The following is a 23,970-nucleotide window of genomic DNA, read 5'->3' as shown; positions in this document are numbered from 1 at the left end:
TGGGACATTGATAGGATGCAAAACTGGGCTGAGAAGTGGCAGATGGAATTCAAACCAGATAAGTGTGAGGCAGTTCAGTTTGGTAGGTCAAATATGCTGACAGAATATAGTATTAATAGTAAGACTCTTGGCAGTGTGGAGGAACAGAAGGATCTTGGGGTCCGAGTCCATAGGACTTTCAAGGCTGCTGTGCAGGTTGACCCTGTGGTTACGAAAGCATATGGTGCATTTGCCTTCATCAATAGTAGGACTGGGTTTAGGAGCCGAGAGGTAATGTTGCAGCTATATAGGACCCTGGTCAGACTCCACTTGGAGTACTGTGCTCAGTTCTGGTCATCTCACTACAGGAAGGATGTGGAAGCCATAGAAAGGGTGCAGAGGAGATTTACAAGGATGTTGCCTGGATTGGGGAGCATGCCTTATGAGAATAGGTTGAGTGAACTCAGCCTTTTTTCCTTGGAGCGATGGAGGATTAGAGGTGACCTGATAGAGGTGTATAAGGTGATGAGAGGCATTGATCGTGTGAATAGTCAGATGCTTTTGGCTAACATGAGAGGACACAGTTTTAACGTTCTTGGAAGTAGGTACAGAGATATCGGGTAAGTTTTTTACGCAGGGAGTGTTGAGTGTGTGGAATGGGCTGCTGGCAACAGTGGTGGAGGCGGATACGATAGCGCCTTTAAAGAGACTGCTGGATGGGTAATGGAGCTCAGAAAAATAGAGGGCTATGGGTAACCCTAGGTAATTTCTCAGGTAAGGACATGTTCGGCACAGCTTTGTGGGCCGAAGGGCCTGTATTGTGTTGTAGGTTTTCTATGTTCCTTACATCAGGTTTATCAATTACAGCTCAGCATTCAATACTATCATCCCCTGAAAACTAATCAATAAGCTTTAAGGACTAGGCTTCAGTATCTTCTTGTGTAATTGAATCCTCTGTTTCCTCACTTGCAGACTCCAGACAGTTTGGATTAGCAAAAACATCTCCTCCATGATTTCCATCAGTTTGGGTGACCACAAGGCTATGTACTTAGCCCCCTGTTCTACTCACTTTGCACTTCTGACTATGTGGCTAACACAGCTCCAATGCCATATTCAAGTTTAATGATGACATTACTGAAGTAAGCAGAATCAAAGGTGGTGATGATCAGCATATTGGAGGGAGATTGAAAATTTTGCTGAGTGGTGTCACAACAACAACTTCTTCATCAAGACCAATGAGCTAATTATTGGCCAGGAGGAGGAAACCAGAGGTCCATAAGCCAGTCCTCTTCAGGAGATCAGAGGTGGAGAGGGTCAGCAACTTTAAATTCCTCTGTGTTACCATTTTGGAGGACCTGTCCTTGACCCAGTATAGAAGTGTAATTATGAAGAAAGCACTTCCATTTCCTTAGGAGTTAGCACAGTTTTGGCTTGAAATCTAAAACTTTGACAAATTTCTATAGATGTGTGGTGCAGAATATATTGACTGATAGCATTTATAGCCTGGTATAGAAATCCCAGTGCCCGAGAACGGAAATTCTATGGATATGGCCCAGTCTATCATGGTTAAAGTCCTCTCCACATCTACACAGGAAAGCAGTGTCTATTATCAGGGACCCCTACAACCCATGTCATGCCCTCTTCTCACTGCTGCCAGCCAGGAAGAAGTTATAGGAGACTCAGGACTACCCACACTGCCAGATTCCATGTAGTTATTACCCCTCAACCATCAGGCCCTTGAACCAAAGTGGATAACTTCACTCTACTTCAATCGCCCCATCACTAAAATGTTCCCACAACCCATGGATTCACTTTCAAGGGCTCTTAATCTCATGCTCTTGATATTTATTGCTTATTTACTTAATATTGTGTATTTTTTTGTATTTGAACAGCATGTTGCCTTTTGCACATTGGTTGAACGCCCAAGTTGGTGTGGGTTTTCATTGATTCTATTATGGTTATTTTTCTATAATGAATTTATTGAGTAGGCCCGCAAGAAAATGAATCTCAGGGTTTTATATGGTGACATATATGTACTTTGATAATAAATTTACTTACAAGATTTTTTAACATTGAACCTTACATTAGGATGCCCAAGTGCCTCTGATTCCTGAAAATGCTTTCCCTCTGGTCCCTTCCTCCTTCCCTTGGTCCTATTGTCTACTCTCCTCTCATTTCAGATTCCTTCTTCTCCGTCCTTGGACCTTTCCCACCCACCTTTCTTCATCTATTACCTTCCATCTAGTCTCTTTCCTCACCACCCCCCCCCCCCCGCCTTTTAATTCAGGCATCTCCCTTCTTAGTGCTGAAGAAGGGTCTCGGCCCAAAACATCGACTGTTTACTCTTTTCCATATATTCTGCCTAACATGTTGAGTTCCTCCGGCATTTTGTGTGTGCTGCTTTGGATTTCCAGCATCTGCACATTTTCCTCTGTTTCTGAATGTAATGGAATGTTGTGTCAGCCAATGAGGATTGTGGGATGTAGAGAGCTCGGTGGGAAGAGATTTCTGAAGGAAATTTGGTAAATATACTTTCTTTATAATTTTATGTGCTGAATGATCTGTCATTTCTGGGCTACCAATAACTGTGTATTGGTAGTATTTAAAACGGCATTCGCTCAAATCAAGATTCTTTTAATCAGAATATCCCAACATTCCTGTTTGGTTGAACCCCAAATCCTACTGACTCTCGATGTATATTGTTTCTGAAAGGTGGCCTTCTCACTGCTGAGTCATGTGACTGGTAGCAGACATAGCTAACCAGCCAAGTTGGTGTACAAGCCCTGGTGAGAGGGTTACACTTCCTTTTTAGAAAACAGTCTTTGCCTTTATTCCTTCTATCAAAGTGCATGACCATACACTTACCTGCGCTATGTTCCATGTGCCGCTTCTTCACCTATTGTCGTAATCTTTCCAAGTCCTTCTGCAGAATCACTGCTTTTCTACACTATCTACCTCTCTACCTATGTTTAGATCAACTCCAGATAACTTGTTCGTACCTCCTTTTTGTATCACAACTGGTCATTTGTGCTTGCTGTTCCTTTACACCCTCCCTTTTCTTTCTCCCTTGTTTTCGTTTCTATATTCTGGCCTGCTCAGCACGTCTTAGGCCATTACCCAGATTTTGTATTAGTTGCATGTTCAAAGACAAAAGAGCTTAACTGCTATTCAATGGCTACATCATTTCAACTTATTACAGGTATTGCCTATTTTTCCATCCATTGCCCTCTCACATCTTCCTTCAGATGTAGTTTCTCTCTTTCTTAGTTTTGAGGAGGATCTTCAACCCAAAACTGTTTCTCTATCTGCAGATGCTATCTGTCCTGCTCAATTTTTCAACATAGAGTCATGGAGCAACACCATATGGTTACAGACCCTTTGATCACCAAGACCATGGGAACCCAGTGCTCATCGTGCTAGTCCCAGTTTTCTGTGTTTGGACTATATCTTTCTAAGCCCTGCCCTCTTATGTACTTATTCAAGTGCTTCTTAAATGATATGATAGTTCCTCACTCACCCATTTAAATAGCTCATTCCATGCTCTGACAACCCTCTGCTTGAAAACATTTCTCCCGAGGCCTTTTTAAATCTTTCCCCTCTACCATTAATCTATGCCCCTATGGTTTTGAACACCCCTACCATGGGGAAAGCCTATTGCAATCTATATTATCTAGGCCTCTCATCATTTAAAATATTTCTATAACATTGCCACTCATTCTCCTACTTTCCAAGGAGTAAAGATCTAGCTGGACTACATCACCCTATTACTCAGGCCCTCTAGTCCTGGCAATATCCTTATAAATCTTTTCTGTACTCTTTCCTGTTTAAGTACAACTTTCCTATAACAGACTAGCCAAAGCTGTATACACGACACCAAGTGCAGTTCACCGACAAATTGTACAATGCAACATAATATCCCAACTCCTGTACTCCGTACCCTAACTGTTGAAGGCCAGCATGCTAAATAGATTTTTCACTCCCTTATCTACCTGTAATGCTATTTTCAGCAAACTGAATTCAGCAAACTGTGTTCCTACGTCCCTCTTTCAACACTCACAAATGCTGGAGGAACTCAACAGGTCCTGATGAAAGGTCCCAGCTGAAAACATCAACTACTCATTTCTCTCCACTGATGTTGCCTGACATGTTGAATTTATCCAATATTTTGTGTGTGTTGCTCTAGATTTCCAGCATCTACAGTTTCTCTTGAATATCAGTATCATCTCCATCACTTGTTGGATTATACATTTCCTGGATTACAGGATATTTATTATTAATCCCAAAAAGGATTATGTTCTTTATCATGAGAATTCTGTTTTCCTTTAGATGCAGAAAGCCTTCCCCAGCCAGTTTCTCAGTCACCTTGTCCAGCGCAGAATGAGAAGGAACAGGAAGAACAAATACCCAATAAGCCACAGACTCAAGAAGTCAGTGTCTCCCAGGAGTCAGAGGAGATAGCAACAGAAGTTGGTTCTGTTAGCAGCAAAATACAACCAGAATCAAAGGAGAGCTCTAGCAAAGAATCTCCAAAAACGGAATTGTCACAATGTACCCCAAAATCTTGTACAACTCCAGAGGTAAGCCCAAGTAAAATAAAGTGATAGGTTTAACTATTTCTCAAACCACATTGTGGTTTCCCTAGTTTGATGACCAGTACTCTGTCTTAAAAATGTCAAGTCTGTTAACTGCCTGCATCTGTGGTAATCCTTTATCAAACCTCCTTAAACTTGTTCTTTGTTGTTAGGCCACATGAACACTGTTGAATTTTAAATGGTTCATTATTTATAATTGTAAAAATTGGAAGATCTTCCACAGACTTAATACATGGTAATAATGTTTCCATCTCTGCCACTATGTCTGGTGGAACTAGACAGTGTGGACATTCAGTCATGTTTGATGTTGGACAGAAATTTATAAGTGTCCTTTCAATCAGATACCATCTTTCTAACTCAAGAATATCATCTGCTATTCACTTAATGCATCAGCCATTGAAATATGTCATATGTGTCACAATTCCAGTGTAATTTACATCAACCCCCCCCCCCCATTTCTCATTCTTTGTTTCTGAAATAACAGAGGACTTCTGAATAAATTTAAACAGAACTGTACCCCCAGAGAAATGCAGCTTTGATTTTCTTTATGGGCATTTAATTATTGTAATAATTAAAGAGTAGTAAGTTAACTGCAGATAAAGCCATTTGAATGTGTAGAGGTTGATGTAAACATATAGCATTTTTTTAGCCATAAAAAGGTCACTTAAAACATATGCAGAATATAACTCAGAGATTCGTCTTCTCCAGATAGCCATAAAATACAGAAAAAACCTGGAAATCATTGAAATAAAAGACAGCAATCCACAACACCCTGAATGATACGAAAAATGAAACTCACAAACCCTCAATCCCTCCCTTGCACAATAAGTGACATATCGTCCACAAGGGGAAAAAACAGCGTCAATAATATCTAACATCAAACCCCCAACATACTCCCTCGCACACAAAAAACTAACAGATCACCCTCACAGAAAAACACCAACAAGAATATCAGACTCCAAATCCCCAACCCATCCATTGCACAAAAACTAACCAATCACCCACCTGGAAAACGACAAGACGACTGAAAACAGAAGAAACTGAAGGAGACCATATAAACTAAAGTCCACACCAATAATCACATAAGTCTCAGAATTTCGAAAACATCTTCCGTCAGCATCAAAACTCAAACTCACTCCTTCCATGGGGAGCGACCATCAACCTAATGGCCTCCAATCACTAAGCCACTCTTGGAGATACCAAAGCGCAAGCCAGTCGGTGAGTTACAAAGAGCGAGAACCCACCACCCGTGAAGAATGTAGTTTGAGTGCAGCTGTAGATCATGGGCTCTGATAAGACCCCAGACACCTCAAAAAGGAAAAGAAGAGACATGAATAAGAGATCATTTGGAGATCATCATGGAGATCTTTAACACATTCAATAATGGCATTATATGAAAGTTTAAATAAATTAGGTAAACTCAGATCCTCAAACATAAAACTAATTACAGAGACTAGGCTAGCTGCTGAATAGGAGATACATCCCAACAAAGGATGAATCATATTTTATCATTCATGAGTGGTAATTTCTGAACAGTATTTGACTTCAGATACTGTGTACTTGGTCAGGGATTAATGAGCTGATAAACAGTTTGTGAAACTGATTCTAAAGAAGACCACAAATAACTATTTGTGTCATAACTAATTCAGAATCATAACCATAATATATTAATTTTATTGAAAAATTACCTGATGCCTTAAGATAAAGAACCTATACTAGTCATTCTTTATGCTGGTCATTGTAAAGCTGCCTTTTTGTGATTGATTGTTATTTATGAGTTACAGGTCGATACAGCCAGTGAAATGGAAGAGTTGGATATTGATAATATCTCCTCCATTCCAGAGCCTGAGAACAGAGTAACTGCAAAATTGAAGGTTTTCATTGCTCGTTACAGGTAAATTGCTGTAAATTTTGCTCCATTCTAATTGTTGCAATTTATCAGACCCTGTAGAAATGAATATTAAATCTATTGTACAGGTCTGATCTGATCATATTACATTGATTAGAGAGTCTATCATCAATGTAATGTAACCTTGGCGAGAAGACATTTAAGACAAGCAAAAAGTATATTGTTGCTCACAAAAGTGGAGCCAAATCATCTGGCCTACTACTTTTGTAACTGCCAATATTTAACTTCTTTTATCGTTGAAGGGTGGTCATCCATCATCTTGGCTGGTTACCAAGCTTGACCACCTTCCTATTGGTGATGAAACGGACCCATGTCAGCTGCTGGCAGGTAGAATCTCACAGTATTTGTGTGGTCAAGGAAACTGCCATTCAGTGATCCACCTCCAGCTAAGTAAGTCTCTGTCCATTCCCAGGGTCTCCAACTCATTCTGAAATTCACAGAGTGGCATAGGTAGGTAGGTAGAGAGAGAAGGTGAACATCTTCCATGTAATTGTTTTCCCAGAAAATACCAGCCAACATGGCAGAGGTACAGTATTTGGGCAACCAGCAAAATAACAACTGAAGATGGCTATAGTTTTTAAACCATTTTTTCTAAGTAGTTTTAATAATTTTAAACTTCTTCCTCCCTAATGATTGATGTAGTAACCCTGCAATATTACTTGGCTGTGTGTTGGGTTGAGAGCTCATATTGGACAGTACTCATCCCCAAAAATAAATCATGACTGATCAGTGTCATCCAGGATTTCAGTGTTTATCACCTTCAAGTAAAAGAACTGAGATTATCAGCACAGATGAGGTTTGGTCATGTTTTCTATTCATGGAGTAATATGTTCTGAGCCAACTAAGGAAGTGTTTAATTTTTGACCCAAAGTTGTATGTATATCTCAGTGGACATCTAGGAAAGGCAGTTGTACCCCTTATTTTTTTTTTCTTTTTTTCTTCTTTTCTTTCTTTCTGCCCATCACTCTGCCTGTTCTCCATCTCCCTCTGGTGCTCCCCTCCCCCTTTCTTTCTCCCTCAGCCTCCTGTCCCATGATCCTTTCCCTTCTCCAGCTCTGTATCCCTTTTGCCAATCACCTTTCTGGCTCTCAGCTCCACCCCAACCCCTCTGGTCTTCTCCTATCATTTCGCATTTCCCCCTTCCCCTCTTACTTTCAAATCTCTTACTATCTTTCCTTTCAGTTAGTCCTGACGAAGGGTCTCAGCCCGAAACGTCAACAGTGCTTCTCCCTATCGATGCTGCCTGGCCTACTGTGTTCCACCAGCATTTTGTGTGTGTTGCTTGAATTTCCAGCATCTGCAGATTTCCTCGTGCTTGCTTATTGTACCCATATGTATTTTTCAGTGGTTAATTTGTTGGGGCGAAATTTACCTGCGGCATGAAACAGAATACTGTTTCATACAGGAGGTCCTAGTGGTACATTCATGTTCATGGAATTACTGAGTCAAGTCTATTAGGTTGACATGAATTTTTCTTGAATACTCCATCTCTCTTCCAGTTACAATCCCTTCGAAGGGCCCAATGAAAACCCAGAGGCAGAACTACCACTGACGGCAGGAGAGTATATCTACGTATATGGAGACATGGATGAAGATGGATTTTATGAAGGTGTGACAGGGACAAAGGCTATGCAAGTGCATTTTTTCAGGGGTTGAGATGCCTTTTGTCAGTGTGAATGATTAGAATGATTGAAGTTTGGCTATTGAAACTGAATTAAAAATCAAAATTCACTAAAATATACTCTGGATTCATTTTCAGGAGAGCTAATGGATGGGAGAAGGGGATTAGTACCTTCAAACTTCATTGAGCGTGTATCTGATGAGGACATGTTGACACTTCATCCTCCAGAAGCCAATGATTTGTCTCACAGTTCATTCCAGGAAGTCAGTTTCCACAGTGGTAGTGAGCAAAGCCTTCCAGTGCGGAAGAACAGCATTGAAAAGTTGGAGGCGTCCAGCCCCAATGAAGATCTTTCTCTGCACAGCTCACTGATAAATCCAGAGAACCATGTAAGCAATGGCTTTGATCTCAATGCAGAAGAAGTGGCTGAATATAATGAGGATGTGGTGCCTTACCCCAGGAAACTGAAATTGATTAAACAGCTTGCCAAAAGTATCATTGTTAGCTGGGAGTCCCCTCTTGTTCCAGGTGGCTGGGGTACAATATTCAGTTATAATATCTACGTGGATAAAGAATTGCGGATGAATATAAAGTTTGGTGCACAGACCAAAGCTGTAATAGAGAGACTTGAACTTAATGCTAAAACTTACAGAATTTCTGTGCAGTGTGTAACAGACAAAGGAAACTCAGATGAAATATACAGCAGCATGCTTGTGGGGAAAGATGTCTGTGTTGCTGCTATGCACTTGAAAGTCCATTGTATTACCGCAACCTCAGCGGACATTTCTTGGTTGCCAAGCAACAGTAATTACAGCCATGTGATTTCCCTCAATGAGGAGGAATACGAGGTGGTAAAGGCAGGGTGCTACTCATGCTCATTATTGAACTTGAGGCCGAAAATGAAATACAAAGTGAAAGTGGAAGCCAGACCACATCAGATACCCTGGGAGCTGCCAGCAGACCGAAGACAACTCAAATGTGTGTATACACAGTTTACAACTTTGGCAGGAGGTCAGTAACATGCAAGTTTGTGAATTTAAATATAAATATCTTATTGTACATATGACTGTGTTAATAATTTGAGTTAAAAGTGGAGGGGGTGTTGAATTTCAACTTAAGTTTGGAGGGAGGGTGGTTGAAGCTATTATTAAAGATTTAGGATTTGGTGGATGTTTTGAAATGGAGTTCCAGAAGATCTGAAGTGTCTGCAACAGAGAGAAATGTCAAACAATTAATTCCATTAGGGAAAAAAAACAAATGAATGAAGCTAATGAATGGCCTGGACTAGATAGCCTTCACCCTAGGATTCTAAGAGGGGTTGCTGCAGCAATATTGGATATATTTTTGGTATCTTTACAAATCCTGTAAATTCTGAAAAAGTTTCGGCAGATTGGAAAACAACAAATGTAGCACAAGTATTGAGGCAAGGACAGAGAAAGAAAATGGTACTGAGGCCATGGAACTTGTGAATAATTGTCACTAAAGTGCTGAAATCCATTAAGGAAGTGATAAAACACTTCCAGCATTTTGTGTGTGTTACTTGAAAAAGCATGATATAATTAGGCTGAGTCACGACAATATTATGAAAAGGATGATTTGCTTAGCAGAATTATAATTCTTTCAGGGTGTAATGAACAGGTAAAGGAGACCCGGTTGATATACACTCAGTGGCCACTTTATTAGGTATAATGGGTACCTAATAAAGTAGCCACGGAGTGTAGTGTATTTCAATTTTAAATCAGCTGGATTGTGGTGTATGATACAAATGCGTGCTTGTTCCTGCAAATTAGTACAGAATTAACATATCTGTGTCAATCACTGCAGTTTTAGATGTGTACCCATGTTCATACTCCAATCCAACTGACCTGACTTGTTGGTACAGGCCCTCCTGATGCCCCATTGGATGTTCAGATAGAAGCAGGTCCCACTCCTGGTGCTGTGCTGATCAGTTGGCTACCAGTGACCATAGATGCTGCAGGGACCTCAAATGGTGTGCGAGTCACTGGATATGCTGTCTACGCTGATGGACAGAAGGTAAACTTAGTATTTTCCATGTCTAATTCTGGTTGCCAATGTACAGGTAAATATATTAACACTGGATTCACGTTGTTGCACTTCTGCTTGCCTTTCTCAGGGTTCCATAATTCTCTGGGCTGTTTTTCTGCACTGTACAATAGAATTAAATATTTGTAGGAAAAAGATAGTGTTACTGTCTTAGGGGTGTAGCTCCTCATTGTATTATTATGTCACGGTGCACAGTAGCTGAGAACTAGCAGATAATGTTGAAAGGACAATTTCAGTCAGTGAACTTAATTCTGCACAGTATTTTGCCAGGTGAATTGTGGAGTAAAAGTTTCAACATAGCCAATTAAAGAGCTGACAGCAAGGAAAACAATAAAAGGTTGTTCAATCACATTCAATCTGTTTGTCATAGAAACATAGAAAACCTACAGAACAGTACAGGCCATTTGGCCAACAAAGTTGTGCCGAACATGTCCCTACCTTAGAAATTACTAGGCTTACCTATAGCCCTCTATTTTACTAAGCTCCATGTACCTATCTTAAAGCCTCTTAAAAGACCCTATTGTATCCGCCTCCACCACCGTTGCCAGCAGCCCATTCCACGCACTCATCACTCTGAGTAAAAAATGTACCCCTGACATCTCCTGTGTACCTACTCCCCAGCACCTTAAACCTGTGTCCTCTTGTGGCAACCATTTCAACCCTGAGAAAAAGCCTCTGACTACCCACACGATCAATGCCTCTCATCATCTTGTACACCTCTATCAGGTCACCTCTCATCCTCCTTTGCTCCAAGGAAAAAAGGCAGAGTTCACTCAACCTATTCTCATAAGGCATGCTCCCCAATCCAGGCAACATCTTGTAAATCTCCTCTGCACTCTTTCTATGACTTCCACATCCTTCCTGTAGTTAGGCGACCAGAACTGAATACATTACTCCAAGTGGGGTCTGACCAGGATCCTTTATGGCTGCAACATTACCTCTCGGTTCCTAAATCCAATTCCACGATTGATAAAGGCCAATACACCGTACACCTTCTTAACCACAGAGTCAACCTGCACAGCTGCTTTGAGTGTCCTATGGACTCGGACCCCAAGATCCCTCTGATCCTCCACACTGCCAAGAGTCTTACCATTAATACTATATTCTGCCATCATATTTGACCTACCAAAATGAACCACTTCACATTTATCTGGGTTGAACTCCATCTGCCACTTCTCAGCCCAGTTTTGCATCCTATCAATGTCCCGATGTAACCTCTGACAGCCCTCCACACTATGCACAACACCTCCAACCTTTGTGTCATCAGCAAACTTACTAACCAATCCCTCCACTTCCTCATCCAGGTTATTTATAAAAATTGCGAAGATTAAGGGTCCCAGAACAGACCCCTGAGGCAGTCCTCCATGAAGAATATGACCCATCTACAACCACTCTTTGCTTTCTGTCTTCTCTTCAAATTTCACAATTGCCCTCACACTCATTACACTGCTTATCTATGACTGTGACTATGACGACTACAGTTTGAAGCACACTTCAAACTGAAAATGACTCATTTCTATGGATTGCCCATATAGTATCATAATATATTTCTTAGTATGTTGCATTATTTAACACTAATTTTGTAATATAGAGGTTGTGCTTACTCTGCATGTTGTAAATCCAGCAGAAAGGTCATCCAGGAAGCTGAGAAGCATCTGATCAATAAATGTTTCAGTTCTATGAATATTATCATTACTTGTCGAAGTCTTGGGTAGTAGTACCACTCATTGAAAATTTGTTATATAACTTAGTGACCATAACGAATTGAACCATTGTGAACTTTTGGTATAACTTAACCTCAGTTTCTCAGGGCAATATAACTTCTTCTTTGTTTTCTTCTCAGATTATTGAAGTGACATCTCCCACAGCTGGTAGTGTGCTAGCGAGATCAAGTCAGATTCAGCTTCTGCAGGTGTCTAAGGAACTCACTGTTCGTACTATGTCTCCTTACGGTGAATCAGCAGACTCCAACCCCATTAAAATTACTCGAGCACTGTTTACATTTCCTTTACACCCAATGCCATTACAGACTGCACCTGAACAATGTCTCCATCCTGAAAACAGTGTTCCTCTCAATCATGAATTACCCAATGTAGATTTCAAGGATGAGGCTCTGCCTGGGTTAACCTGTGACAAGATTCTCAATAATGACTGTGCCACAAGCTACAATGCAGACAAGCAGGGAAACTATCCACCTGCTTTTGAAACCTTGAGTCAAGTGGCTGATGCAAAGCCAAACTTTGAAGAGCCATCAAGTATTCTAAAGGAAGATACCAACAATTTGAAGGTAAGTGCCACATGATGGGGGAGGGGTGCATTATATATCTCAACTAATAACTTCATTGAACTAATATGTGCAGTTGTTAAAGTTTTAGTGTTTTGTTGACAGAAAGTACTAAAAATGAATATATGAACAGTTACGTTATCTGTAATTGTTTTGGTTTTCAGTTGTCTAATGTGGGGCAGAAGTTATTTTCAGTCAACTGATCAGGGGGCTGGTTTATTTTAAGGTGCTGATTTGGAGGATAGAATACTTCATGCAAATCCTGGTCTTAGTACATGTCCCTGGTGTGGGGAAAGGCCATATGATTTCATACAGACTTCATTTTCTGGAGTAAGGTTGCTAATCTGGTTGAGTGTTGGGTTTCGCTAACAGGTTTAGAAAGCAAGTTGGTCTTGCTTTCTGGCTTGGCAAGAAGCTTATCTCAGTATGTTTCTTTGTGAAGATTAGAATTCTACAATATAAGAGTTTTAACATTTTAAAGGATTTTTGTTAATTAAAGTATATAATGAAAGACAGTACAAAGAACTATATATATAATATCTAAAGAGTGAATATATCATGTCATTGATATTCAAGCTTTATTCAGTCTTTTTTTACACCTGAGTTTTGATCTACACTCTGTGAGTAAATTACTTTGATACTGATGGTAAAGTCTTTCTTTATCCATGAAATTTTCATATTTCAACTGGTATTATTTATTTAAGCATCATCTAATGAGTCTTAGAAACAAATACAAGTTAACATAATCAATTGGTTATTTTATAGGACGGTGAAGCAAGTTTGTTGGATTCTTCTAATGAGAACAATGTTGAAGAACAGCCAAAAGAAAATACAGACCATTTGGAAAATGCTCAGCTAAAGAGGACGGTTGGATTTCTTGAAGAATTCCTTGTGGACTTGGAGCAGAAGGAACATCTGGACATTATGGAAGATTCTGAAGTGAAAAACCTGAAAAGTGATCCTGATAACCAGATAATGGAGAGAACCATAGAAACACCAATCAATGGAATTCAAGAATCCAAGGAGGACGTAGAATATGATGTTTCCCTGACTAATATTCGGGTTCCCTCTATTGAGGAATTTCTGACAGAATCAGAATTAAAGCAGGAAAAAATACTTATTGCAGTGGATGGAGAGATGACTGAAGGGGGCCAGCTTCGATCTGAAAATAACCATCAGGTATGTAAAGAATGAAATTAGAAGCCTTTTGGTGCATTCTTCAAATATAGCAGCAATGTCATTTAGCTGACTGTAAAAAGATGGGGGAGATAAAAGAGGAAAATAAAGCATTCATGTTGCACATTTACTTCATGCTGCGAATTTTTATTCAAATCCAGGCCCAGCAGATAGAAGGAAATCTTTAACTCGTGAGGTAAAACAATGAAATTAGTTTATGAAGTTGTCATCCAACATAGATTGCATAGGGCAATGTTCTCCACCTGTGATTCATTCTGTAATGAAGTAGACATATTTCTAGAACAACTGAAAATCAATTAGAGTTGGACCTAAAAGCCAGAAACATATTCAAACATGACCAGGTAATAAGATATAAAATGTTGTGTTTAGCTTAGCTATTTACCATCAAAATAAATTACAATGTGCTCTACTTCAATGAACATTAAAAATATTTAAAGTGCAGATGATGACAAACCGGAAGGCAAAGTACCCAGGACTTCTTCAAGGAGCAGTGTCCATTCTTAAGGACCTCTAGCATCCAGGGCATGCCCTTTTCTCACTGTTACCATTAGGTAGGAGGTACAGAAGCCTGAAGGCACACACTCAGTGATTCAGGAACAGCTTCTCCCCCTCTGCCATCTGATTCCTGAAAGGACATTGAACCCGTGAACACTACCTCACTTTTTAATAGATATTATTTGTTTTTTGTATGATTTTAATGTATTCTATATACATATACTGTAATTGATCTATTTATTATTATTTTTCTTTTATATTATGTATTACATTGAACTGCTGCTGCTAAGTTAACAGCTTTCACGACATGTGCCAATGATAATAAACCTGATTCTGATTCTGAATATGTAGTGTGTCGATGTATTGGTAAGCTGCATCTTAAAATGAAATGGCAAATATTATCTTTCACTGTATGATGAATTTAAGATCTCAGTTTTACAGTCCACGAAGCAGAAAGAAGTATTCACTAGAGTAAAAATATGTCAGACACAGGAGTGTGGTTTAAAAGCAGAAAAAAAGATTGATTGTATGTTCAGTATTTTGCACAAGAAATAAGGACTAAAGTGCTATCAGGATTTCTCATTATGTTACATGATTAATAATGTCTTCACTTTGGAATTATATACACGAAGAATAGCATATGTTCATGTGGTATGAGATGGAAGTAATGATGTTGAGATTGATAAGAGGTTCCTTTTAGTAGAGGTTCAATATAATTGTTCTATCCTTTCAAATTTAAGCTAATTTTTTTCTTGGCTCTCAAAGACACAAGAAAATTCCTTTCTTAAAAAACTTGAAAATAGAAGACTTTACCATGTGTGAATGCCTGGTGTGACCCTTGGAACGTGCTTGCCCTCAAATCCTTTTGTTCCCCACATCTGGAGTACCTTGTACTGCTGTGTAGACCTTTCTGGCTGCCTAGGGGATTCATGGCTGTTATTATTACACCTGTGTATACTCCGCCATAGGCTTATACTGACATAGCTCTCAAGGAACTGTACGAGACCATCAGCACCCTGGAGACTGCACACCCAAGAGGGTACCTTCGTCATCGCCGGTGACTTTAATAGAGTGTCGCAGACTAAAGTCTCTCTGAAGTTTTGTCAACATATCCAGGTGAGCATACGGGGAGATAGCATACTCGACCATGGCTACTCTCCCTTTCACAGTACTTACAACTCACTCCTCCGACCACCCCCCTCCCACTCCATTTGGAAAATCTGATCACTCCTTCATCTTGTTGCTGCCAAAGTTGAAACAAGAGGTGGCCATTGTTAAAACAGTCCATTATTGGTCTGATCAATCAGTCTCCATGTTGCAGGACTACTTTGACGTTGACTGGAATGTTTTCCATGAAGGGGATATCTCCGAATTCACAGATGGGTTCACAAATTTCATCTGGAAGTGCATTGAGGATGTTGTCCCCAGAAATTGGTCTGGATCTATCCAAACCGGAAACCCTGGATCAACAGTTCTGTATGAGCAGCACTTAACACGCAACAGAGAGCTTACATTGCCAGTAATCAGCAGGAACTCAAGAGATGCAGCTACGATCTGCGAAAGTCAACAAGGCAGTGAAACAACAATACGGGACAAGATCCATGTTCAACTCTCCACCAACAATACATGCAGCATATGGCAAGGTCTGCACACCATCACAGACTTCAAAGCTAAACGCAGTGGAATTTCTTACATCGCTGCCTCTCTTCCAGATGAGCTAAATCTTTTTTATACTCGATTCAATGTCACCAACACTAACTCCTTGAGGAGAGCCACCAAAGCAACGTGCACCTTGGTCATCTTGGAGGCTGAAGTACGCAGGTGTTTCCAAAGAGTGGACAGTCACAAGGCTGCGGGACCAGACAGCATCCCAGGGCAGGTACTCAGGATGAGCGCAGCACAGCTGGCAGGTGTGTTTACAGACATTTTTAATCTCTCCCTCTCCCAGGGTAGAGTGCCTTCCTGTTTCAAAACATCCACCATTGTTCTGGTACCTAAAAATACTGGCATCCTGTTGTACTCACCTTAATAATAAGCAAATGTTTTGAGAGGGTGGTGAAGGACTACATCTGCAGCATGCTACCACCCACACTGAAGCCCCTACAATTCACCTGCCAACACAACCGATCGACAGATGACACAACAGCCACAGCTCTATACACTGTCCTTGTACACATGGAGAAAAGGGATGCTAATGTGAGAACGCTGTTCTTGGACTGCAGTTCAGCATTCAGCACCACAATTCCTTCCAGGCTCGACAAGAAGCTCAGAGACCTCTGCCTTTACCCAACCTTGTATACCTGGATCCTGGACTTCCTGTCAGATCGCCGGCAGGTGATAAGAGTGGGCTCCCTCACCTCTGTCTCTCTAACCCTCAACACAGATGCCCTTCAGGACTGTGTACTAAGCCCCTTCCTTTACGTTCTGTATACCCATGACTGTGGTGCTACAGCTCCAATCTGATAATTAAGTTTGCTGATGACACCGTACTGATTGGCCTAAACTCAAATAATAATGAGGCAGCCTACGGAGAAGAAGTCATCACCCTGACAACCTCTCCCTCAATGTCGCAAAAACAAAGGTGCTGGTTGTGGCCTACAGGAGGAATGGACACAGGCTAGCCCCTATTGACATCAATGGATCTGGGGTTGAGAGGGTGAAGTGCTTTAAACACAACAGCGCCTCTTTCAGCTCAGATGGTTGAAGAAGGTTGGTATGTGTCCCCAAATCCTAAGAACTTTCTATAGGGGCACAATTGAGAGCATCCTGACTGTCTGTATCATTGCCTGGTATGGGAACTGTACTTCCCTCAATCGCAGGACTCTGCAGAGAGAGTGCAGACAGCCCAGCACATCTGTAGATATGAGTGAACTTCCCACCATTCAGGACATTTACAAAGACAGGTGTGTAAAAAGGGCCCAAAGGATCATTGGGCATCCGAGTCTCCCCAACCATAAATTGTTCCAGCTGCTACCAACTGGAAAATGGTACTGCACCATAAAAGCCAGGACTGACAGGCTCCGGGACACTACCAGGCCAGCAGACTGCTTAATTCATGCTGACACAACTGTCTTTCTATGTTACATTGACTATTCTGTTGTACATAATATTTATTATAAATTACTCTAAATTGCACATTTAAATGGAGATGTAACATAAAGATTTTTCCTCATGGATGTGAAGGATGTAAGTAATAAAGTCAACGCAATTCAAACTCACCTTTGAAAGGCTGCCCTTTCCATGTGTTTGTATTGATGCAGATTTTCAGTTTTCAGTGATGATGATCTCCAAACAATTGTCTTTTGATATTAGTTTTCTTTCCTGTGGAAAGTGAGAAGACAAGTATATTGGTGTAATGGAACTTTTGTTTCCCATGCGTAAGAAGCCATGCTTTGACAAGAACAATATAGCCAGTGCCTTACACCTTGTAAGCTGTTAGGAAAAGCACACATAATACTGGAGGTACTCAGCAGTTCGAGCAGCAACATGGAGAGGAATAAACAGTTGATGTTTCAGGCCTAGATCCTTCACCCAGGCTATTAGTAACCTTTCTTGCATTAAAAGGATATTTAAAGTGGTTCTGAGAAAAGGATGTGCATGACTTTGCAGGTTGTTCCTTGTAGAAGTAATTTCCCTAATATTTGAATGCCAAGAAATGTAGGTACAGGCAGAGATTGAGTGAAATTGCATAAATAATGGAAAATATAAATTAGCACCAGAGGTTTGTTTTACTGTGCATTGCATCAAAATTCTTAAAGTAATGAAAGTTTAACCTCATATATTCAATCAATGCTGTGCTGCTTTTGGGTCTCATGTCCTTCGTCCTCATCAAGTGACTCTAGCTAGATTTCACTTCTACCATAATACTTCCTCCTTGCAACATTGAAAATTTGATAAATTATTTGGCTCCTATACACTCCAAGGCCCCCAGTCCTCCCACTATTATATTGAAAAGTATTAATATCCTTGTTCTGGACAAATTGTATGTCATTGGGTAGTGTATTTCCTGCAGTCAAATGACCCTTCATGGGTGCAGCGGTTTTACATCAGCTGTTGTTAAGACATTCCTACCATCAGTCTGGGAAAAGAAAGAAAATATTGGTCCAGTATTAATGAATATTGCCCTTTCTTTAACTGACATGCAATGTGACAAAGGGAAGCTGGCAGTGGGAAATGAGTTGTCTGCCCCCAAAGCCAAGCCCCAAACACACTTATCTCGGTGAATTTCTTAGCTAAATGCAGCTTGCTACATGTTGTGTATTGATATTTCTTTATTTCTTAACTTCCAGCATATTGGTAAAGCTGAGGATCATGAAAGTGAGGATTACCCCCCTGACAGTAGTCGCGGCTCAGATCTTTCGGATATTATGGAAGAAGATGAAGAAGAACTGGGGTCGGACTCACAAGCTAATGAAGAGCTGCAGAAACAAGAATGCAGCTTGAACAGTGAGAACTCACTGAAGGTAACATCTGTGTGGACATGAATTTATTGTTTTTACTGCTCTTTGAGAAAAGCCCGTGCAAAGATAATTAATAGATCTCAGATGAAATGTGTAATGTGTTTTTATCCTGAGTAATATGTTGTTATTTTTCTCTCTTTCCTTTTCTGACATCTCTTCTAAGATTGGTATAAATAAATCTGAGTTCAAGACCATTGGGATGTAGCAAGATGTATGAATCATCCTGTCCTGAAGTAATTATCCTCACCCAAACTCATGGTTACACATACAGTACATAGAAATATCTTTAAATATTGCAATCACATTCAGAGTCTCTCTGATTGAAACCTATACAAACAGTGGTGTTCATTGGCTCTTTAAATTTAACTCACAGCACTAATAGTGTTCACTTATGCTGTGGATTAAATCTGCAGCAGTGTTTACTGGCCCTGAGGATTAAATGGACAGAAATAATGGTGTTCACTCTCCCTACAGATCAGTCTTCAGCAATTCAAACTGGAAAGAATAGTGCTGTATATTAATTCTGTGAAATTGATTGGTCTTGCAGATGAAATCCAGTAGATTTGTTAGGCTAGAAATCTAACTTATGAGAACTTGATCTTGATTGCAGCTCACAGTCTCATTCATGTTACTTGTTTTTGAAACAACTTCACTCAACTTGGGTTCAATTTCATTACTGCTGAGCTCTCTTTATAGGACAAATGTGTGACTAGCTGTGTTTCTATCTCTTGTGGATAACATTAATTTATTTGTTGAAATTTGGGTTAAAACTAATCCAGGTATTCTAGAAATGTGGTGTACTGCATCCTATGCTCAAAGCAAATTACAGTGATAGGAGGAGAAAAGATGAGAGAAAATTGAAGAAGCAGTAGGTAACAATTATTATGTGATATTAACTTTCCAAATGAAGGAATTGATGGAGATTGGAGAATTTACCAGGGTAGTGTGTTTAACAGTAATATGAATAGATGTATTTTGGCCCTATGTAGTAGGTTGTTGCTTTGCACACATTTCAATAACCTGTGCATTTTGTTCAAATCACAATATCAAGTTTTGTAGCCAACAGTAAGGTTCCTTGTATGGTGACAATAACAATAGACAGTGTACCTAACCATTGATTTTCCTGTGATTTTACTAATTAATTAACCAAGACTGGCTTTATGTTGAGTTATGGAGAGTTTGTATAATGCAGCAAAACCAGTACATATTCACAGAAGTAATGAGAAGAAATACTTCGTATAACTAGTTAGAGCAGGGTTCTATTTCAACCCCTTACCACATATTTGGCTTTGTATCAGTTGTGTGATTAAAGTGAAGAAGGAGACAGATGGGAATAGCTCCATGAGAGACAAATTTGAGAACAGTTTGTAATGATCCACAAGCCTATAAAGCTATGGAGTTCCACAACATAGAGAAATAAGCCCTACAGCTCACATGTCATGTCTGCCGTAGGGCCGGCCTGACTATACCAGTCTCACTTGCCTTACACGTTTAAGTGTGTAATGTATAAACTTAAGATTCCCTTTGAACCTCTTCCCTCTTACTTTAAGCATGAGTCCTCTAGTTTTAGACACCACTATAGACAATAGACAAGAGACAATAGGTGCAGAAGTAGACCATTCGGCCCCTCGAGTCTGCACCGCCATTCTGAGATCATGGCTGATCATTCACTATCAATACTCAGTCCCTGCCTTGTCCCCATATCCCTTGATTCCCCTATCCATCAGATATCTATCTAGCTCCTTCTTGAAAGCATCCAGAGAATTGGCCACCACCGTCTTCCAAGGCAGTGCATTCCACACCTCCACAACTCTCTGGGAGAAGAAGTTTTTCCTCAACTCTGTTTTAAATAACTGACCTCTTATTCTCAATCCATGCCCTCTGGTACTGGACTCTCCCAACATCTGGAATATATTTCCTGCTTCAATCCTATCAAATCCTTTAATTATCTTAAACGTTTCAATCAGATCCCCTCTCAATCTCCTCAATTCCAGTGTGTACAAGCCCAATCTCTCCAATTTCTCTGCGTAAGACAGCCCTGCCATCCCAGGAATCAACCTAGTGAATCTACGCTGCACTTCCTCAATTGCCAGAATGTCCTTCCTTAAACCTGGAGACCAAAACTGTACACAATATTCCAGGTGTGGTCTCACCAGGGCCCTGTACAAATGCAAAAGGACATCCTTGCTCTTGTACTCAATTCCCCTTGTAATAAAGGCCAACATTCCATTTGCCCTCTTCACTGCCTGGTGCACTTGCTCATTCACCTTCATTGACTGATGAACTAGGACTCCTAGGTCTCTTTGCATTTCTCCCTTACCTAACTCTACACCGTTCAGACAATACTCTGCCCTCTTGTTCCTGCTTCCAAAGTGGATAACTTCACATTTATTCACATTGAATGACATCTGCCAAGTATCTGCCCACTCACCCAGCCTATCCAAGTCTCCCTGTATTCTCCTAACGTCCTCTTCGCATGTCACACTGCCACCCAGTTTAGTATCGTCAGCAAACTTGCTGATATAGTTTTCAATGCCCTCATCTAAATCGTTGACATAAATCGTAAAGAGCTGTGGTCCCAATACAGAGCCCTGTGGTACCCCACTAGTCACTTCCAGCCAGTCCGAGAAACACCCATTCACTGCTACCCTTTGCTTTCTATCTGCCAAACAGTTTTCTATCCATGTTGAAACCCTGCCCCCAATGCCATGAGCTCTGATTTTACTCACCAATCTCCTATGTGGCACCTTATCGAATGCCTTCTGAAAATCTAGGTACACTACATCCACTGGCTTACCCTCGTCTAACATCCTTGTTACACCCTCAAAAAACTCCAACAGATTAGTCAAGCATGATTTGCCCTTGGTAAATCCATGCTGGCTCGGCCTAATCCTATTACTGCCATCAAGATATGCCACTATTTTGGCCTTAATAATGGACTCAAGCATCTTCCCCACGACTGACGTTAGGCTAACAGGGCGATAGTTCTCCGTTTTCTCCTTCCCTCCCTTCTTGAAAAGTGGGATAACATTAGCCACTCTCCAATCCTCAGGAACTGATCCTGAATCTAAGGAACATTGGAAAATGATTACCAATGCATCCGCAATTTCCTGAGCCACCTCTTTTAGAACCCTGGGATGCAGACCATCTGGACCCGGGGATTTATTAGCCTTCAGTCCTATCAGTCTACTCATCACAGTTTCTTTCCTAATGTCAATCTGTTTCAATTCCTCTGATATCTTATGACCCTTGCCCATCCATACATCTGGGAGATTGCTTGTGTCCTCCCTGGTGAAGACAGATCTAAAGTACGCATTAAATTCTGTTGCCATTTCCCTGTTTCCCATAACAATTTCTTCCAATTCATTCTTCAAGGGGCCAACATTGTTCTTAACTATCTTCTTTCTCTTCACATAGCTAAAAAAGCTTTTGCTATCCCCTTTTATATTCCTGGCTAGACTGAGCTCATACCTGATTTTTTCTCTCCGTATTGCTTTTTTAGTTAAGATCTGCTGTTCCTTAAAACTTTCCCAATCATCTGTATTCCCACTCATCTTAGCCCTGTCATATTTCTTTTTCTTTAATGCTATACAATCTCTGACTTCCTTTGTCAACCACTGTGGCCCCTTCCCCCTCTTTGAATCCTTCCTTCTCATTGGAATGAACTGCTTTTGCATCCTTTGTATTAGCCCCAAGAATATCTGCCACTGCTGATCCACTGTCTTTCCTGCCAGGGCATCCGCCCATTTAACTTTGGCCAGCTCTTCCCTCATGGCTCTGTAGTCTCCTTTATTTAATTACAACACTGACACCTCTGATCTGCCCTTATCCCTCTCAAATTGTAGATAAAAACTTATCATGTTATGATCACTACTTCCTAATGGCTCCTTTACTTCAAGATCACTTATCAATTCCTGTTCATTACACATCACCAAGTCCAAAATAACCGCGTTCCTGGTTGGCTCAAGCACAAGCTGTTCCAAAAATACATCCCTTAGACACTCCACAAACTCCCTATCCTGGGGTCCAGCACCTATCTGATTCTTCCAGTTCACCTGCATGTTGAAATCTCCCATAACGACTGCATTACCTTTAGCATATGCCAATGTTAACTCCCTAATCAACTTGTACCCAAAATCCATGCTACTGTTTGGGGGCCTGTACACAACACCCATTAGGGTCTTTTTACCCTTTCTGTTCCTCAGCTCAATCCACACAGACTCTACTTCCCCTGTTCCTAAGTCACCCCTTGCTAAGGACTGAATCTCATTCCTCACCAGCAAGGCCCCCCCACCCCCTCTTCCCATATTTCTGTCTCTACGATAGCACGTATACCCTGGTTCACTCAATTCCCAGGCCTGATCCCCTTGCAGCCATGTCTCCGTTATCCCAACAATATCGTAGTTCCCCATTTTCATCTGAGCTTCAAGCTCATCTGTCTTATTTCTGACACTACGCGCATTCAAGTATAGAATTCTTAGCCCATTCCTCCTCTCTTTGCTTAAAACACTGTCTATTGTACCTAACCCAGCTCCTTGAACTTCCATCGGGCTAATTGCACCTTGAATTTTGATGACCTTCTCAAGATCAACCAAACCTTCTACACATTTAACCCCATGCTCCTTCTGACCAACCCTCTGTACATGTAACTTTTCCAACACATGTTCTGTCTCACCTTTCTCCTTTACACAATTAATATTTGGGAAACGTGTATTCCCCACCTGTCCCTTATCCTTCATCATATCATCTTCTCTCGTACTCGATCCCTGCCCCCTGCACATCTAGTTTAAACCCCCCCAAGCAGCACTGGCAAACATTCCTGCAAGAATGTTAGTACCCCTCCAGTTCAGAAGTAGACCGTCCCTTCGAAACAGATCCCAACGTCCCTGGAACAAAGACCAATTATCCAAAAACCTGAACCCTTCCTTCCTGCACCATGCTCTCAGCCTCGTATTAATGTGCATAATCATTCTATTCTTCGCCTCACTTGCACGTGGCACAGGTAGCAATCCCGAGATTGTCACCCTGGAGGTCCTGCCTTTCAGCTTCACTCCTAACTCCCTGAACTCTCTAAGCAGGACCCCCTCACTCACCTTACCTACATCATTGGTCCCTACATGGACCACTACATCTGGGTTCATGCCCTCGTTCTCAAGAATAGCCTGCACCCGATCTGAGATGTTCCGGACCCTGGCACCCTCCCGATCTGCCCCACAAAATCTCCTATCTGCCCCCCTGACTATAGAATCTCCTAAAACTATTGCTCTCTTCTCTTCCCTCCTCCCCTTCCTAGTTGTGGGTTCAACCTCTGTGCCAGAGGCAGGACCACTACAACTCATTCCTGGTAGGTCATCCCTATCAACAGTATC

The 23,970-nt window shown here is 40.9% G+C and overlaps 1 protein-coding gene across 6 annotated transcripts in view; it reads left to right on the top strand.

Annotated features, from left to right (window-relative positions):
• LOC132395942 (peripheral-type benzodiazepine receptor-associated protein 1) overlaps positions 1 to 23,970 on the top strand; it is a 312,337-nt gene that overhangs the window by 245,637 nt on the left and 42,730 nt on the right. For all 6 annotated transcript variants that reach the window (XR_009512792.1, XM_059973163.1, XM_059973159.1 and 3 more), the window contains exons 13-20: positions 4,306 to 4,556; positions 6,356 to 6,465; positions 7,980 to 8,089; positions 8,240 to 9,112; positions 9,984 to 10,135; positions 12,009 to 12,452; positions 13,215 to 13,628; positions 18,431 to 18,604. Coding sequence is in view for 5 of the 6 variants with exons in the window: in XM_059973163.1 (XP_059829146.1) it covers positions 4,306 to 4,556; positions 6,356 to 6,465; positions 7,980 to 8,089; positions 8,240 to 9,112; positions 9,984 to 10,135; positions 12,009 to 12,452; positions 13,215 to 13,628; positions 18,431 to 18,604 (2,528 nt within the window). In the remaining variant the exon portion in view is untranslated. The remainder of the gene's footprint in view (positions 1 to 4,305; positions 4,557 to 6,355; positions 6,466 to 7,979; positions 8,090 to 8,239; positions 9,113 to 9,983; positions 10,136 to 12,008; positions 12,453 to 13,214; positions 13,629 to 18,430; positions 18,605 to 23,970) is intronic.

This window comes from Hypanus sabinus, chromosome 6 (genome assembly GCF_030144855.1).
Source record: "Hypanus sabinus isolate sHypSab1 chromosome 6, sHypSab1.hap1, whole genome shotgun sequence".
Classification (NCBI taxonomy): Eukaryota; Metazoa; Chordata; class Chondrichthyes; order Myliobatiformes; family Dasyatidae; genus Hypanus; species Hypanus sabinus.
This window is presented reverse-complemented; position numbering and strand designations above follow the sequence as displayed.